The 18,991-nt window shown below is 46.0% G+C and overlaps 1 protein-coding gene across 8 annotated transcripts in view; it reads right to left on the bottom strand.

Moving 5' to 3' along the window:
* The window catches only part of MGRN1 (mahogunin ring finger 1), a 150,532-nt gene that overhangs the window by 21,576 nt on the left and 109,965 nt on the right, over positions 1-18,991 (bottom strand). For all 8 annotated transcript variants that reach the window (XM_019540036.1, XM_019540034.1, XM_019540037.1 and 5 more), the window contains exons 8-9: positions 7,996-8,043; positions 1,740-1,808 (exon numbers count right to left, since the gene is read on the bottom strand). In XM_019540036.1, coding sequence (XP_019395581.1) covers positions 1,740-1,808; positions 7,996-8,043 — 117 coding nt within the window. The remainder of the gene's footprint in view (positions 1-1,739; positions 1,809-7,995; positions 8,044-18,991) is intronic.

Below are 18,991 nucleotides of genomic sequence, written 5' to 3'. Positions count from 1 at the left end.
GTCAAAAACAAATTAAAACTAAGAGCTGGCATTTTCTGAGGGGTGCCTCAAGTCGAATGAGGGGCACTGTAAGCCTAAACAGATTGAGAACCACTGCCCTGCTGCTGATGACCTCAGCACTACATGACAAATCAGTGCCATTCTGAGTTCCCTTTGCTAATGCAGGCTGGAATACAGATCACATTGCCGAATGAGCTGTAAAGGAAAATGTAACAGCACCTGCTCTTGCCAGAGCAGCAAGGCAGCCTACTGACCACACTAGCAATGCACACTGTGGATCATCCTTCCTCTTTCCATTTTACACTGATGGCCTAGTATGCTGGAACACAACAAACAGCCCAAATGGAACTGTACCCTAGGTGAGGGGTGACTCGTGCCTCCTGAGTCTGGGGAGGCACAATTTGTGCGTAGGCCAAAAGTCCAATATCTATTCCTATACTTCTATGCCATGGCTTTGTGTCCCCCCCCATGCTACTGGCCAATGTGGCAAAAAAACTGCCCTGTCCTGAGCGATGCCAAGTTGGCACGTGCCTCCACCCCCATACCCCCTCTACCAGTTGCCTGTGTACTGGGTTATGTCTGAAAGAGCTGGATCACAACACATTGGAAGCACAAAGAGGAGCCCTCAGCACAAGGCCCTCTAGGGGAGAAGGGACTCAGCTTTTCCTCTTTGGTGACCTTCATATCCCAGCTCCTCTACTTGCACACAGCACTGGAGAATTCAGAACAGTGGTTACAAAAACAACTTACTTTGGAGGAAACCCACATCACTCAGTGTTTCTCACCTACAGAGTACCAAATGCATGGATCCTCTTAGCACTACCTGAGGCACAGAAATCAAGTGACTTGATGAAGGCCACACAATATGCCAGAACCCTGAATGCAATCCCAAACTCCTCCACCTAAAGAGGGAGTTACATTCCTAGTTAAAGCACTTTCCACATACTCCACCTGACAAGAGTAATGCAACACAGAGTCAACTCCTCTACTGCTGCAGGGTCACAAAGTATTTAAGGGCTGCACTGCATGGATGGCAAATGGGCACGAGGGGAACCAGAACTCCTTGCAGTGAGGACTGAACATGCACATGCTTCTGATTTAAAAAAAACCCCACAGAGTGGGTCCCAGAAGCATATTTCAGATCACAAGTTGTGAATGAAGTGCAGAAGTCCACCCTGTTTTGTGGGTATCACAAGAAGAGGTGATTCTAAGGTTGTTTAGGAGGTAAAGGACCTACTTAAGTGTGAGGAAATGGGACAATGCTTTTGGCCGCTGAAGCAGTCCGACTGGAGCGGAGCTTAGAAAGGATATGAGGCAGCAATTGCAGAGACTGGGACAACTCTCCTAACACATCACGTGCTATGAAAAGAAGCACCCTCGAAAACCAACTGGGAGTTAGTACTCAGCTCTCTCTAGCTGCTTTGAAAGTCCCAAGCTTGATGCATATTCTCAGGGGTCTCAAGTTGCTTAACAAAACATTTAGACCCAATTCACCTCAGTGTAACTATGCTGACTTCTTTGGTGTTCTGAAAGGAATGAGCCTGGGCTTCTACAACTACTGGAAAGGCCACTTCTTTGCTGATATGACTGAAAGAGGACTCTCTTCCTCCCCTGACTCCCCAACGAGCCACAACCCACATACAAACTCAAAGCAAAAGCTGACCCCGCCCCCCAAAACTGGGCACCCACCACATGGCTCTGAATGTAGAAAAGAAAGGGAGCTTGGTAGACGCTTCTACCTTGGTTTCCTGGTTGTTTTTGTTCTCGATGCCATAGATCTCCTGAAGCAGGTAGCTCACCCGATCCACCTAGGGAAATAAGAACCATGGTCTTAACTCTAGGTCAGCATCTCTGTTTGCAGCTATTCAGTTTCTATCACTTCACCAGACCCAAGTTAATGGAACGAATGGGAGGTATCCCGAGGTTCGGTGCTACAGGATAGGGGAACTGGCACTCACAGGGCCACGTGAAAGGTGCACCGATCTAAACAAACCATGCAAAGAACAGAGTTTGTGGTAAGCCATGATTCCCTCCTGCTGTACACAGCACAGTCTCCTATTCAGATGGAGCAGAAGAGTTAGAGCTGGGTGAGACAGCGACAGGACGGGGCCATTTCAAATGCAGTCAACAATGCTGCACCTCAAAATCGACAATGATTATTTCAGGTTTGAACCCAAGATTCAAGCTAGCTTTGACTGGATCTGCAGGCACTCAGCCCCTCTCAGGTTTAGGCCTTTTTTCTGTGAAGCATTATTAATCTTTATCTGAGGAAGGCTGTGCAGTTTTTCAAACCATCCTAGTACAAAAGTTGAATAAAAGGTCTTGCTTCTGAAGTACTTCAGTATGCCCTGCCAGTATCCATTAACACGACCTACATGGTGTTGCTGTGGTATTTCATTGTCAGATACCATAACAAACCTACACCAATCACAGCTAAGACAAATCTCCCTCAGGCCTGAAACTGCTAATAGCTACATCATGCGAGAAAACCACTTCTATGGTTAGATATGTGGGGACTATGTTCTTTGAGTGCTGTGTACTTTAAGAGCTCACCTACCAAAGCACTCAAGCACCCCTTGAGAGGGTTTCTGTAACAGACTCCGTTTTTCAACACTGCATGTGGGCAATTACTGGGATAATACTTGCAGGCAGGCAGACAGAGTTGGCAAACACAGTAACAGGTTATGGATTGTAATGCAGCTGCTTGTACATCCTTGGCTTTGTTCACATGCTCAACTTAATGTCCATCTACATAGCAACCTGTGGAGAAGTTGGGTCAGCAGCTGATGTCATGGCACGTTAGTCCAAAGAGCCCTTGGACAGGATGGGAGGATACCCAGGTTCAGTTCATACTAGGGTATTTTTTTAGGTCAATTCCCAGATAGGAAAAGCCCTCACAGCACCAGGAGACAGCCAGGGGAAGAATCCCTTCTTCTGTATGTCAGGAAGGGTTGTGGGAGATGAAGCTGGGAACCAAAGAAGGGAAAGGAAGAATCAGGAGTCAGAAGGAAGAAGAAAAGCAGGAACACCCAGAGCCACTGTGCTAGCAGATATAGTTTTACTCTCACCCAAACCTTCTAAGCAAGCATAAAAGCTCCTTAGTATTATATGCAGCCAATTAATACTGTGATTTGTTGATGATGCTAAACAGAGGTCTCTACCAAAATCAAAAAGTTTAGAGCAAGCCTCTTCTGGCCACCTGTGAAAAGTCTAGAGTAAGCTAGTGGTGGGGTGGCCCTTAGTAACACCCAGATTAATTCTTCCTGCACATGGGACACAGAAATGCTTTATTTTAAGTCCAGAAAGTGACCATTTGACACCATGCTGTAACAAGATGCAGGCAAAGTTGGATGATATCCATGCTGCTTGCCAGTTTAAAATACTCTGACTTGGGGGCCAGCAGCTTTAACAAGCTAATTCCATGGTCTCACCATTTGACTAAACATGCAGCTTACAGACCATCCACTTTAGGGTTGCATTTCAAAGCAATGAGGTCAGTAGTTGGGATTGGAGTGAAATCCTCCCTAGTGTCTCCCAGCTCTGGGCAGAGAGTTTTAGAACTATTGTGTGGAAACAGTCCCATTTACAGCTAGACATTTCAGAGAGGGCCCTGTTACAACATCCTGGTCCTCTGCACCGATCACAGTGTGCAAGAGTGCAAAGCAGTCAGCTAGGAGGGTGTACAGTGATGGGGTCACTGGCCCTTGATTCAAAACAAGATTCTACAGCCCATTTATAGAAATGCCACATTACAGTATCAATTAGGATTATACCATAATTAGAAATGGACAAAGCCCAAGGGATTAGGAAATCCACCCTTCTGCCACATGACTCCACCAAAAGACCTTCAGGCGTTAAGACAATGCCTGATTTCAGTCAACAGACTAAAAGCAAATCAGTTCAAATCATTACCTGCAGCCACCAAACCTTCAAAGAGCTTATGCTAAGCTATCAGAAGTTCTCAGAGAATATCAGATGGTTACAATGGCAGGGTGGAAAAGAAATAAACCTAGTGGTAGTATAAGAAATGTTTAACTAATACACCCTCTCCTCCTCACCCCACCTTATTCCAAATAAGCAAACAACCTGCTTTATATCTTCTCTTTACACTCTGAGAAGTAGGCTGATGCCATATCAGTTCCAACCATATTTAGTGTTCTTACAAGAGTAGCTTACAAGTCTATTTTAAAAACCAGGAAACATTATGGGAGGGACTCCTGCAGTCCTAGATTTCATGAACTGCCAAAAAATCTACAGCAATAAGTGGGAAGGGAGAGAACTCTGCCTGAGAAGTGAGACACACATTATTTCAGGTTAGAAGTGGGCTAACCATACTGTGGTAGAATGGGAACTGCCCCAGAGACCAGTTGTAAGGAAACAGTCCTCCATTTTAGCAGACTGAAATACTGAGGGGAAGCTGAACACATGTAGTTTTAGTATATGCTGTAACAAACATTTATTTAAATAAATCACTGCCATGTCAGCTCTGCCATCAGCAAGCTTGGCAAGAAGAACAGACTTTTTTGTGAGCTTATGAAAGCAACATTTCTTCCTGCTTAAAATGAAGATGAAGATGATGCACCGCTGATTTCACTGTGTTCTGCTCCTTCAGAGCCGCAATGCAGTCTCATAGACAGAACCTCTCTCCTCTCCCCACTCTAGGTATGCCTCAGGATTCTCTAACTCACAAGAGATTACTTAGGATTCTCTTTTACTTCAGATTCTCCCTTTCTTCCTCTTCAGAAACATTCATTTTGCTTTCTGAGCTTTCTTTTTCTCACCGTCTGTTAAATGTATTCAAGAGCTGCAAATACAGGACAAAGAAAAGACCACATTTTAATACAGCCAAATGCAAAGTTATGCATTTGGAACAAGGTCTGGTGGCCATAACTAAAGAATGGGGAACTATATTCTGAAAAGCAGTGACTGTAAAGGATTTGGAGGTCATACTGAACAAGCAGCTCAGTGTCTCAGTGTCATGCTGTCCACAAATGGTATCAAATCTTTGGCTGTGTAAATAGGGAAGTAGTATGCTGAAACAGGGAAATGATTTTCCCTACTGTAGCATTGTTAAGACAAACACTAGAAAACTCTCCTGTTCTGGGGCCCACAGTTTACAAAACATTTAAAGACTGGGACATGCAAACAGAAGAGCCAAAAAATGATTTACAAGCTAGAGAAAATGCCTACAGTGAAAGGCTTAAGGAACCTGGCTGTTTATATTAACCATAGGAAGTCTGGGAGGTGACTTGACTACCAACTACAAGCAACTTCATGGGGAGAAAATGCTGGGTATTGAATCTAGCCAAGAAAGTTGCATTACAAAAGAATGACTGGAAGCTGAAGTCAGACCAATTCAAATGAAAAGTAATGCACACATAAACAGTAAGGAACAAAAACCACTGAAACAAACTACAAAAGGAAGTGCTGGATTTTCTATTTCTTGATGTCTTCAAATGAAAATTAGGTACCTTTCTGGAAGAGATGCTTTAGCCAAACAAGTTTTGGGGCTCAACACAGGTATGACAGGAGGTCAGACTTGATGATCCAAAAGTAACATCCACCTTACACCACATAGCCACAATACTTAGAGCAAGAACTGAGCTATGGAGAACCTGTGGTCCATCCTTCTAGCATGGCCCCCTCAGATGAAGTTGTTTTCCTCAGTAATTGAATTTTTAAATGAACATCTTTATCGTAGCATGAAATAGAGACATGAATTCTTGAAATGTAGGCTTTTTCATATGGGTTCAGAGAGGTAGTTAGCTGTATTAGTCTGAGGTCAGGCAGAAGCTGAGTGGCACCTTAAAGACTAATAAGTCTTTATGACTAATAAATTAGCCTCTAAGCTACCATCTTGCCCTGTCTTACACATACGGGTTTAGTAAAAGAAAGCTCTTCAAAGTCAAGAAGACACCTTTTCAGAACATCTTCCACAGTGCTATACTGTGCTTCAGCCACTGACTCTGTGTTGGCTCCAACTACTCTACAAAATGGCCCAGATCTGATACAGATCACATAGGAACTTTATTTGAAAGCAAGTTTCCAAAATCTGTTCAAGAGTCAGAAGCTTATTGAGACCAGCTGTTTCAAAAGTAGCCAAAATCTAATTTACTTTATTGTTAGGAAAGCTTCCTGGTGTGAGGCCTATAGTTTTCTTTATACTAGCTGGGCCCCTTTGTTGGCAGCCTCTACAGAAACAACAAGGTTTAAACGGGCCTGAGACTGAATTCCTCCCCTTCATTTATACGATCCCTCCTAGTCAAGGTTATACTGCTACTCCCTGGGCTACAGGTCAACAAAAATGAAAAGTTTTATATCCTACTGCAAGTCCCTGAGCAAACCATTTTCCAGAGCAAGTCTCTTGCCTTATAGTTAAATTAGGAAAAAGGTTCTCCATAAATCCCAGTCTTCCTGCAACTCTTGCAGAAGCAAATGCTGGCAACCCAGCCCAGAGAAGATGCATTTGATGACTGAAGATAAGAAGAGAAAGGTAGATAGCTATGTCAGTTCGAAGTCAGGAAGAAGTCAGGGTAGATTTGTACTTTATCGACTAACTAAATCAGAAGTGTAAAGCATAAGCTTTTGTAAACAGAACGCTTACTTCAACAGATGCTATGAAAGGATCTTCTCATCTGCAAGGGATCCTAAGTATCCAATGTAGTTTTGTATAGACATCAAATCTATCCCCAGGTGAGTTAGAACAGCTCATTACTGGTTTTCTACCAACTCAGCTCAGCATCTGCCTCCTTCCAGGCCTTTTACCTCAGGTACAATCAAGACACCTTTATATGACGTTTTCGGTTCTTATTACTCTGACCAGGCAGCATCCAAGCTGGTTCTGCCAAGTCACTCGGGACTAGCAGGAGGATGGACAAGACCTAGAAATAGGTCTTTTCCATCTCTGCTTTGTTGCAGTTTCTCCCAGGTTTACATTACCTGCATGTGGACTCAGTACCCACTCATTCAGATGTCCTAGGACTGCTCCTCAGATACAAGCAGCCAGTTGCTTTCCTTTTGTAAGTGAAAAAGGAAGCTTAACATATTGCACAGAAAAAACCCCCAAAAAACTACAGTAATCCCTGCATCATTTTAAAAAACCCAAAATAACACAGATGCGTCAAGGGAAAAGTAGTGGTGACCATGTGCCTAGCACTAGGGTGGCCAGACTGGGGCCCACAGTTACACTTTTATATCCTCTCTCACACAGCAAAGAGCTAAAGCAGGGGCAGGCAATTATTTTGGGCAAAGGGCCACTTACCGAGTTTTGACGAACTGCTGAGGGCTGCATTCCCCTTTCCAGCTCAGGGAAGCAGAAACAGCCCCATGGTCCCAGCCCAGAAGCCTCTGCTAGGCAGGGGATTCTGGTGAGGGGCAAGGGCTGGGCAGACCTTGCTGCTGGGTCTGCCACTAGCTTCCTCTTGGTTCTACTGCCCCTGGTTCCTGTCATCTTTGACAGGCAGCTAGGAGCAAATAAATATTAATTTTCTAATTTTTTAGGGGCCCCACGGGCCAGATAGAATGGCCTGGCCGGCCGAATCCAGCCCCTGGGCCATATTTTGCCCATCCCTGAGCTAAAGGATCCAGAGTGGATTATGATCAAGTGAGCCTGTTTTAAACTTCTCAAATGATGCCCCTGACTTGCTGAAGATTTAAATACCACAGATATTTCTAAGGAACTGAGTGCTTTGGTGTTCAAGTGCCAAAAAGAAAGATAGTAAGATACAGGAATGCAAATTAATGCAGAAGGTGCTATTCAGTGACACTACAGGTTGTAGGCTGCAATACTGGGGTATTTATTTGTGCAGCAACAGCTTCCATAATAAAGAAGAAAATTTCAACCCTGAGCTTCTTTATCTGGATATCAGCTGAACCCATGGGCTCTCTGCCAACGTAGCTGTCTACCAACCATAAGTAGACATCCCTGAGATGGCAACAAATGCCTTTGCTCAAGTACTGGCTCTGAAAGGATATGAATATGGAATGCATACTTACAATTTGTTTCTGTTTCAAAGGCTTCACAGAGAAACTGCCATCAACGTGCTGGAGGGTGGAGAGAGATATACACATTTGTTAAACACTCTATATAGAAATATTTAAAGCAGCTGTGAGGTGGACTTAGATGCCCCAGCAGGACTAGTTCTTTCTTAATCCATCTGCAAGCATCATTTGACACACTATAGCAGAGCTGGCCATGCCACAGCTCATGAGCTGCATGCAGCTCATCAGCACAGTACTTGCAGCTCTCTTAATTCTCCCAGGACTGCCAGCTCAGGCGCTAGGCTGCTGGGGCGGGGGCTATAGCCGAACTGCTTACCCTGGGGTGTGCTCCCCGCAGGGAAAGCCAGAACGGGTCGACGCTGCAGCAGTGGGGTGGGAAGGGTGAGGGGAGAAAGGGGGAGAGGTCACCTCCACTCTGGATTGCTCAGCCTCCGCCCACCCTACTCTCCCCCCTGGCCTCTTGAACTTCTGTGGAGGACTGGATGCAACTCCCAGGGTGACCAACTCTGGCCACCGCTGCACTATAAGAATAGAGACTGCATGCTACTTCACAAAATGCTGCAGCACTTGGGTTCTTTATGCATTTGCCAGGTACACAGAACATGTTGGACATTTCAAACCAGACTTACAGACAGATGGTCCTCACCTGGTCCTGGGAATGGTACTTTTAGCTTAGTAAAAAATTATAGCTCTCGGGATTTCTGCTTACTTAATAGTTAGTAATGTTATACCAGAAAAAATGCATCTACAACAGCTGCCCATCATGAGGGCCCTTCAGCCACCCCTCTACTCAGTCCTTCCAGGGCACACTGATTTTGTAATCAAGGCAACATGTACTCCAAGATGTTTGCAGAAGAAAACAGAAAACCATACTTTTGATTTCAGAGGAAATGGCCCCACTGAAGAAAGCTGTGGTTGTGTGTTCACCATTCAAAGATAAAGTTACACTAACTGGAGGTACAAGCGCAAAAGGTAGGCGCTGAGTATGGAAGGTCTTTCTTTATCTGCATTATCTGGCTTATAGTAAGGACATTATCTTACAGAGTTCAAAGGGAGCAAAAATCTCAAGAGACCCAGTGATAAGACCAAATAAAAACCTTTTCCCTGCAGTTTCACACAGCTTGTGTGGTCTCCTCTACAGACCTACAGGGAAGGGAGGAATCCAAGTTAATGTAATCAGTTACCTTGGGAGACTGCACTCCCCAAAAGCATTTATGTATTTTAGGATACCAGAAGTATATCCAACTACTCTGTAATAAACCTAAACATCATGGGTTCTTGCTTTATGGATGCACAGTACAGATAAGCAGCTTTAATTATCATGAGGAAACTGCTCCATTCACCAGAAAACAAAAGATAATGGAACATATATTAGAGCAAAATAATGTTGTCTGTACATTAATTCTGCTAATATTAAAACTGACTTTTCTTTTCAAATGAAATCCTGAAAGGAAGTTGTTCATCTGGGACCCCATCAGAAATGCCCAGAGATCATCTGCTAACTGATTCAATAACCACTAACCACTGAAAGGAACCTCTGAGGTTCACAAAGTTAGAATTCCTTCTGAATTAATTTTGCATTTGCAGTGACTTTCTGTGCATCCCAACTGATGCAGAGACCGAATGCAGAAGGTACTCTGACCCTACAAAAAAACAAGTCTTACAATGTGTCTGCACTGTAGCAGTAAACCCAGGAGATTTGGAGAAATATTCCAGCTGTTGGGTTCTCATCCAAAAGAAAAGCTTGCCCAGTGGTTCTCTAGCAAATCAAAACTGTCCTTATTTTAAAGCTGTCACTACATCACTGTAGAACAACTTCTCAAATGTGGGAAATTAACTAAGGACAAAGGGAACTTCTGTCCCTGTGACTTGACTTCAACCTCAGCGCTTGTCTTTGCCTGTGGAGACCCCTGCCTTCCCTCAGTTTGTACAGTCAGGGTTTATTGAGATCCAAGAAGCAGTACACATGGGTTGGCAGGCTTTTCATTTTGTGTATGCACAAGTCATACAGCTTTCCCACAGCAACATGTAGGGTCTAACTGTCCTATGTGGACAGTATTATTGGTTTGTATTTGTATGACTTCTTAAGGCTACAGAGATGGGTTCCATATACATAACTGGCATGAAGGGAAAGCAGCTGCTATCAACTAAAATTATATCAGTTTAATAGAGTGCTTCAATTGGTGATGAAGACATTTCACTAGGACCAATTATTATTCTGCTCCTTTGCCTCAGCACAGTGGAGAGGGAGCATTTATAAGGGGCCACAAGAGATTTCTAGATGCATCTCTTTTAGTGCTGCCTCCCCCTCAGCCAGCGGCCACTGTGCCTCCATCACTAGCCCTGCATCATGACATGCTTGATGAAGTTGCAAACCTGCGAAAGGAGTAGAAGCTATGAGCTTTTTAAAAACTTGTTAAATAATTAACAGCTGTGCAAGGACATTTCAAGACAGAGATGTGACAAAAGTGAGAGAATCAATATGTGGCAGAGGGAGCAAGCAGGGATGCAAATGGGCAACCAGGCAAAGGGCATGGGGAAGGAAGGGCTTGGTTGATGGTAGCAGCTAGATCAGCAACAGAGGCCAGGGGGAAGGGGCAGCAACTCCACATGTCCTCTGCAACTTAATATATCACACAGTAGTATAATTAAGTAGGCCACCAACCCTGGGCAATGACTTAGGGGGCATGCAAAAACATAGCAGCCACCACCACTGCCTATCTGGCACTGCAAAACTACCCAGGTACACCTCTGTACCATCTCAGGTGGACAGTGTGGCCTCAGTCCTAAAGGGCAGGGCTCATAGATGGGCATGTAAGTGACCAGGAGCCCATTAGTTTATGCCTCAGTTTTCCCATTCATAAAAACTCCTGCCTGCCTCTCATGGATTGGGGGCACTGATCAATGAATGTAAAGTGTCTTGAATGGAAAGTGTTTCAAAGGTGGAGTGTTATTAGCCTTCGGCACATGATTGGCACTTGTTAATAAGCCACATTCCTGCTGTGCTTTCAGCATCTTTTTTCTTCAGTCTGCATAGGCTCATGAACTGCAGTTTCACAGAACTTCAATACTATCATTGCTGCCTATTCATTGATCTCCCTTTCACTGAATTTTATTCCCAGTTATGATGCATTTCAGAAGAGCCCAAACTTACCAGCTCCTCCTTCCTCCTCCATTAATGGACTTTGCTTTTAGCACAAAGATGTACATTTTCTAGCAAGTGCCTCAGCTCATGGGGGCATGTGGTATTCCAGTTCAGACCAAGAATCAGAGTCACAAAGGGACAGACTCAGTACAGCAAACAGAGCAATGAACCAACTTCACTGGAATTTCTCATAAGGAAATATGGTAAAGGAGAGTGGACTGGTACAAGGACAATCTCATTTTATCCCAACAGCACTGGTTATCTACTTTATTACAAGCTGATCAGGGTTTGTCTATATAGGATTATCCAGGATTAGTGTAGCTGTAGTGGAATAACTAAACCGCTTTAGTTGTAACAGTGTAAGTTCGACACATAGGCCACAAACAGGCATCACATTTATTGTGGGACAAACCATTTATCCTGGGACAAAGTCCAATCATTCAGATGCCCAGATTAAATTTTCCTGGGATAAATCCTTAAAATAGTTTGTTGCATAAGAAGTTTATCCCAGGATGTCACAAAGTATGCCTGAATGGTTATCCCAGGATTGCATCATTGAATCAATGCCGGAAAAGTGCCGCTTGCTAAACCCTGTTCTTAGAAGGGCGAAGTGTGTGCACACCAATACCAGGACATTTCTGTTCTGGGACAAACATCAGCATAACTTGTCCAGGGACAAATGTAATGTCTTTTCCTGGCCACAGATGCATTTATTCCGCAATAACAATGGCTTTTTCCATCTCAAACCCGTTTCAAAGCAATGTAAACTAAAACAGAAAAAAGCCATTCATTTCAGAATAAGAGTGTCTGCATGAAAGAGTTAGACTGGCATAACTATATTGATTTTATTGATTCCAATTCACTCTCTACATTAACACGCATTTAATATGGAGTAAGGGGCTCCAGGAAGGAACTAAATGATGATGAATGAAAAAAAAATCAGATTGTGAAATTTCAGGTACTGCAGGCTAAATATGGAAATGAAACCTTGAAAAGAAGTTGTCCACTGGAAAACTGAAAGGGTATTTCTAACCTGAAAAGAAATATGTAAAAAGAACCAGCCCCACTATGGTATATTCACTAAGATTACTCCCCATAGTTCTTTTCAGTTAGAACAGGAGTGGGCAATTATTTTGGGTGGAGGGTCATTTACTGAGTTTTGGCAAGCCATTGAGGGCCACATGGGTAGCCCCGCCCCTTGACAGGTACCCCACCCCTGGGTTGCCATCTTGGGGCCACAGGTCCACACCCCCTAATCCCTGAACTTTGCCATCAGAAGTCCCTCCCTTTGCCTCCAAGAAGTACTCCTTTCAGCAAGGGGGTTTGCCATCTCCAAACCAGAAAAATACCAAATTGTATTCTAAAAATCAAACATGTACTACAACATTCATTAATTTCAGTTCAAAAAATATTTCTGTCCTGATTTACATGTGTAGTATACATAGAGGTGATGGTATAATAGCTTAAAATGAAGTTTTATTTTTGTATATTGTGGGAGGGTATGTGCCAGTAGATAGAGTCTGTGTCGGGGGAATGAATAGGCATGAGGGCGTATGTGGGGTGGGGGACCATGTGGGTGGGTGTGGATGGGTATGGGGCTTGTGGTGGGCTCTAAGTGTGTGGGGGGAGGGTGTCTGGGGGGGGGATTGTGGCATGTGTGGAGGAGGAGGGTATGCCCACAGACCCCCACAGCAGGCAGAGCCCCCACCAGCACTGCTCCAAGCCCAGGTTCCATGCTCCTGTCACTCCTGGCCCTGGGGCTCTGTGGTGCTGCTTGCAGCCACTTTCCCCCCTCCCCCATTTGCCACCACTGCCTTTCTCCTGCCACTTCCCCATTCCCCACCCCTGTACTGCTCTGGCACCATGTCCCAGTTGCTCCTGCAGTCCGGGCGCTGCAGCCAGGAGCCATGTGATGCTGGAGCAGCTGCCCAGCGGGTGAGCGGTGGGGGGGAGCGGGGAAATAGCTGCAGAAGGCGGGGGGGAAAGGTCAGTGAGTGGGCACACAAAGTGCAGCAACAGCTTGCTGGGAGCACAGAGCCAGCACCAGTGCACTAGGGCCAACTGACAGGAGCATGGGGCCCGGGTCAACAGGGGCTCTATGGAACCAGGCTGGGCTGGGCTGTGCCAGCATAGAGAGCGGGGAGCCAGCCTAGCTCCATAGTGCCCCTGGCAGCCTGGGCCCTGTGCTCCTGCCACCACATCCTGGGCCCCGCCAGCGTTGGCCCCAGTGTACCAGCATGGGCCCTATGCTCCTGCCCAGCTGTTGCTGCACTCCATGCAGCCACTCACTGCTGCTTCCTGCTGCCTGCCATACCCATTTCCCCACTCCTCCCTCCACCCACCCCCCACTGGCCAGCCGCTCCAGCATCATGTGGTCCCCAGCTACAGGGCTGGGACTGCAGGAGCCAGCCCAGCCCAGCTGGGCCCTGCCCTGAGGACTGAGACAATCACTTGCTGTCCTTCCCTGCCTCCCTCCCCTCCTCCTTCTTATCTGTATTTTCCTGGGTGCAGGGAGGCAGGAACAGCCCCAGGGTCCCAGGCTAGAAGCCCCTGGTAAGCAGAGGCTTCCAGCTGCGGCTGGGAGTGGGAGTGGGGGTGGAGCCAGGCTGGACTTGCTATTCCAGCTGCTTAATCCTGCTGTCGGCTCCCCCTGGGTCCTACTGCCCCTGGGTCCTGTCATCTTTGACAGGCAGCTAGGGGCAGATAAATATTAATTTTCTAAATGTTTCAGGAGATCTGCAGGCCAGATGGACTGTCCTGGTGGGCTGGATTCGGCCCATGGGCCATATTTTGCCCACCCCTGAGTAAGAACATTTTACACACTAGAAGTGATTACTCCTTCTTAATTCTGTTAAGGCTTTGACGCCAACACAATACTGAGAGAGGAAGCTGGAATCTAGCCTGGCTTATGAATCACTAGAATTGTTAACTAAGTAGCATCCAATCATGGAATCACTGTTGAAGCATAAGCCAAGACAGATCCTGGAGGAGTGTACAGAGTTGACAGAAAAGCCTTCTCCTCTTTATCTGTCAACTGAATTATCTGAAGTCAGAAAGACAATTAACATGGAGCCCCAAGATGGTATTTTCAGAGTAGATCTGCATTTAATTAATCTCAACTAGCATGCTTATCAAATGGCAGCACGTACAGGTGGAACAAGTTTATACCTAGGTAATGCTAGAACTGGGGTTTTGTACTACTGTGCTTTTTCCATTTTCTCAGTGTTCTCAGAAATGTCAAAAAAAACCCAAAACATTTTATGAGGATTTTTTAGGGTGGGCAAAAAATTTTAGTGTGAAATACTCTCAGCGCTGGAAACATCTAGCAGATTCACTGGTGCATATGCATGCAATGACACAGCTGTTCACTGGAAGGAGTGTTGGAAGGAAAGAACTACATCATTAACAGAAAGCTTCAACAGCCCCATTTTCCAGTCAAGCATAACAAGCTGCTAAGTTTCTGCCTTTGACAGAGCTGCAAGACCAGACTACACGTACTGTCGAGGTTACAAGCTTGTTTCTAACAATATGTATAAACAGCAAATTATTGAGGCCTGCTAGTATGTCAGCTCTGAGAGCATCCTCCTTAGCTCATTCGGGTGTTTCGGGCAGTAAGAGGGCTGATTAACAAAGAAAATTCCACTGGATTAATGGGATTGCACTTCAAAAGCCCTGTTTTTCTGAAGAGAGTGAATGCATTTAAAATGACATCACATAAAGAAACCTACACATTTTTTATCTTGAATAAGGGAGTGATTTCCATTTCATTGGTAAGCATCAACACTAGTAAAGCAGAGAACATGCAGCTGATTGGCTATGTGAACCCTGTATTCCTTTCACAAGTAGTGTAGGTGCAGTTCAAGGTGAAGGATGACTAAACTACTGAATAAGTGACATATTGCTACAATGTTGTTTTTTGCTTGGATTTGCCTCAGAGACCTCTTTTTGCTACTCCTTCACTAGCCAGCTCTACATCTCTGCAAGCTCTCTGCAGACCAGGCAGGGGTAGGTAGCTCAATTTGAAAGAGCCAACCTGTCTAGAGTTTCAGAGGCATAACACAGTCATGTCTGAGGGTCCCTCTTGTAATGCAATGAGAGATGCAGCCCACTACTATTTCACTACTTCAGGATCACTATCCTATAATGCCTGGTCAAATCACAGCACCTTGATCTTGTTTCTCTCACACTCTCATTGCCTTCTCCCACCATAATCCCTGGCTGCTCTGCAGCATGAGAAGGATCCTAGTTGTTCCCATGTGTTTGTTCTGCAGTGTAGAGAATGCTTGTGATGTGGCCACGGCATTTCTGTACTGGGGCTAGGCAGTATGTGAGGTGCTTCAGTCAGAAACATGAATTCTACACAAAGCCATCAAGTCACAAATAGCCCTGGAAGTTCAGACTATTGCATAAGCACACACTGTTACAGCTGAGAGCAAGACTGCCGAGCAATAGGGCTGTGGGAAATGGCTATGTTTAGTTTCCATTTCAGATTTGGCCGTTTCAGAGGGACAGTGATTCATTTTGGTGTTTCGGATCACTGTTTCATTTCAATTCGGCCAAATCTGTTTAGGAGTTTTGATGCTGATTCGGAGATTTGGGCAGCTGCAGGTTCTCCTGTGGCTCCTCCAATTGTGCTTGCCTCTCCCTGGGCAGGGGGAGCCATGGGAGAAGCCCCCATGGCTGTGCTGCCCTGCCCTGTCTTGCCCATCCCCATCCCCAGCCTCCTGGCACTTAAAAAAGTAAAAAAAAAATTTAAAAAAAGCCCTGCACTCACCAGCTACAGCAGCAGCAATCAGGGCCTCTGAGGGCTCAAGGCAGAGCCCCCAAGTGCAGCGCAAGGCACTGAGGTCTAGCGGGGAACACCCCCCCACACTCCGCTTAGCACCCGCAAGGCAGCTATCACATCACGCAGATGTCATGTGGCTCGGCAGGGCACCACACACTGTCTGGGAGCTGGGGCAGCTCCACCAGTCAGCCAGAGCCCAGTACCACTCAGACCCAGAGGCCTCAGGTCTCACCAGCACGCAGCACCCTGCTGAGCTGCACTGCTCCTGCACCACGGGGCAGCTGCCGTACAGGTGCCAGGTTGGGGGTGGGGGCTTGCTGCCCCCCATTGCTCCATGCTGTGCAGTGAGGGCTCTGCCACAAGCCCTCAGAGGCCCTGATCGCTGTTGCTACAGCTGGTGAGTCCAGGGCTTTTGTGTGTTTGTTTTTTTAAAGTGCCAGGAGCCTGGGGCCAGGCAGGGCAGCCATGGGGGATACTTCCACAACTCCTCTGGCTGTGCCTCCTTCTGCCCTCGGGGGGGGGGGGGCAGGAGCCATGGGAGAAGCCCCCATGGTTGCCCTGCCCCATCCCACACCTGGCCCTAGCCTCCCAGCACTTTAGAAGGAGGACTGAGGGCAGACTGTGCCAGACTATTCCTGGGGGGCGCCTCTGAAAAATTCCAAAACATTTGAAACATTTCTGAAACATTTTGGATAGTTTCGGAGATGTTTTGGAGCCTTCTGTTTTAGGCGCCGTACAGTGATCACTGGCTCTGTCTCCCATGGGTCTCCAGCACCCAGTCCAGCATGGAGTCCAGCCAATGTGAAAACAGTGATTATTACATAATGCCCTCTGAAGCAAATCTGGAGTAGCCTGCATCTGCCTTCTCCTCAGAGTTAGCTGCATTTTACTGCTGTACATATGGGACTGTCTGTGACTAAAGGTACTATTAAAATGGAAAATATTACTGCTGTATTAATTATTTCTAACCAAATTAACATGCACCACGGAATGCTGCACCTTTTGGTATCAGTCACAGTATAGGTGCCACTTCTCACAACTCAAGAGATGAAACTTGTTGCATAAAATAAAGCCCTTGGGGAGAGATTTCTATAAGAGGAGATCATTATACAGACTGGCCACATGGTGCTAAATTTTGATGTTGGAAATGCAGAGCCAGGTTCATTTCAGGACTTGAGCTCCCTGACCACAGGAGACGGGGCACAGAGCAAGAATGATAAATTCAGTCTTCCCAAGTGGATAGTGGCTAGATGAACCCTACCCCAAGTACAAATTACACTGGCATCAGACCCAGAACCTAGTTATGGCAAATGGCAGCAGCCAGGGGAACAAAGAAAAGTCACTACAGCACAGAGAAAGATGAATGCAGATGGAATACTCTGACCTCAGGTTTAATATGCTGGGAGCCATGCAGGCTCCCAGCAGGCTACACCTCCCTGCCTCTCTTCTGGAGTAATGAGCCAAAACCCTTCCCTTCATTTAATCAAAGTCCCAAGAGGCCCCTACCTCAGGCACCTTCCCTTGAAAGCAACAGGCAGGCTCTGACTATTACAAGCCTGAGGCCTCCTAATGTCCACTGATGTCTCCTATTAGGGTCAATGAGCCTAGGGTGAGAACAATTTTGTTTCTCCTGCTCCCTAGGGCTTTACACAAGATTCACAGATTGTAAGGCCAGAAGGGACCTTGGAAAATCACTGGGTCCAGCCCCCTGCAACAAGCAGGAAAGGTAACTGGGGGTCAGGTGACCCCAGTAAGGTGACTGTCTAGTCTTCTTTTGAAGATCTCCAGGGTGGGTGATTGCACCACCTCTGGAGGGAGCTTATTCCACAGTCTGGACACCCTGACTATGAAGAAGTTTTTCCTAATGTTGAGCCTGAATTGATCTTCCAGGAGTTTGTGGCCATCACTCCTGGTTTTCCCCTCGGATGCCCTGGTGAACAGTTACTCACCAAGCCCTTGATGTACTTCCTTAGTGTAGCGGTAAGCTGCTACCAGGTCCCCTCTCAGCCTTCTTTTCCTCAGACTGAAGAGTCCCAGATTCCTCAGCCTTTTCTCGTATGGCTTGCCTTTTAAGACTCTGATCATATGGGTGGCTTTTCTTTGGACTCTCTCAAGATTGTCCAAGTCCTTATTAAAGTGTGGTGCCCAGAACTGGACACAGTACTCAAGCTGCGGTCTCACCAGTGCTACATAGAGCAGAAGAAACACCTCCTTGGTTTTGCTTGAGATGCATCAGTTGATGCATGCCAGAGTATTATTTGCCCTACTGGCTACAGCACTGCACTGCCAGCTCATATTCATATTATGATCTATTATTACCCCCAAGTCCCTTTCATTCATGCTATTAGTCAGTTTGGTGCCACCAAGCCTGTAAGTGTGTTGGGGGTTGCTTGTCCCGAGGTGAAGCACTTTATATTTTTCTGTGTTGAACTTTATCAGATTCCAATCCATACAACTTGTTATCCTGTCTAGGTCTGCCTGTAACTGTAGCCTATCTTAAAGCATGACCACACTTCCCCATAACTTGGTGTCATCTGCGAACCTGGACAGTGAGCTCTTCACCTTCACATCCAAGTAGTTAAAAAAGATGTTGAAAAGTACTGGACCAAGCACTGAGCCCTGTGGAACACCGCTGCCCAATTCTCACCAGGATGATACAGATCCATTCACTATGACTCTCTGGGTTCTATCCTGCAGCCAGTTTCTCACCTACCTCACTGTCTCGGAGTTAAGCCCACAACCCTGCAATTTTCTTGTGCGGACATCGTGGGATACTAGATCAAAGGCCATATGACTGCATAGGTGTAGACACCACAGTCCCCAAGTTTTTTTAATGAGAATGGGGTGAGAGACAGTGTCGAAGGCCTTCCGAAAGTCCAGAAAGACTATACCCACTGCTACCCCTGCATCTAAAGATTTGGTGAACTGGTCGTAGAAGGCCACCTGGTTGGTCTGACAGGACCTGCCTCTAATGAACCCATGTTGGTTGCCCCTAAGCATAATCTCCCCTGCTGGCCCCTCATGGACATGCGCCAGAATAATTCTCTCAAAAAGCTTAC

This window comes from Crocodylus porosus, unplaced genomic scaffold, assembly GCF_001723895.1.
Source record: "Crocodylus porosus isolate Cpor-Errol unplaced genomic scaffold, CroPor_comp1, whole genome shotgun sequence".
Lineage (NCBI taxonomy): Eukaryota > Metazoa > Chordata > Crocodylia > Crocodylidae > Crocodylus > Crocodylus porosus.
This window is presented reverse-complemented; position numbering and strand designations above follow the sequence as displayed.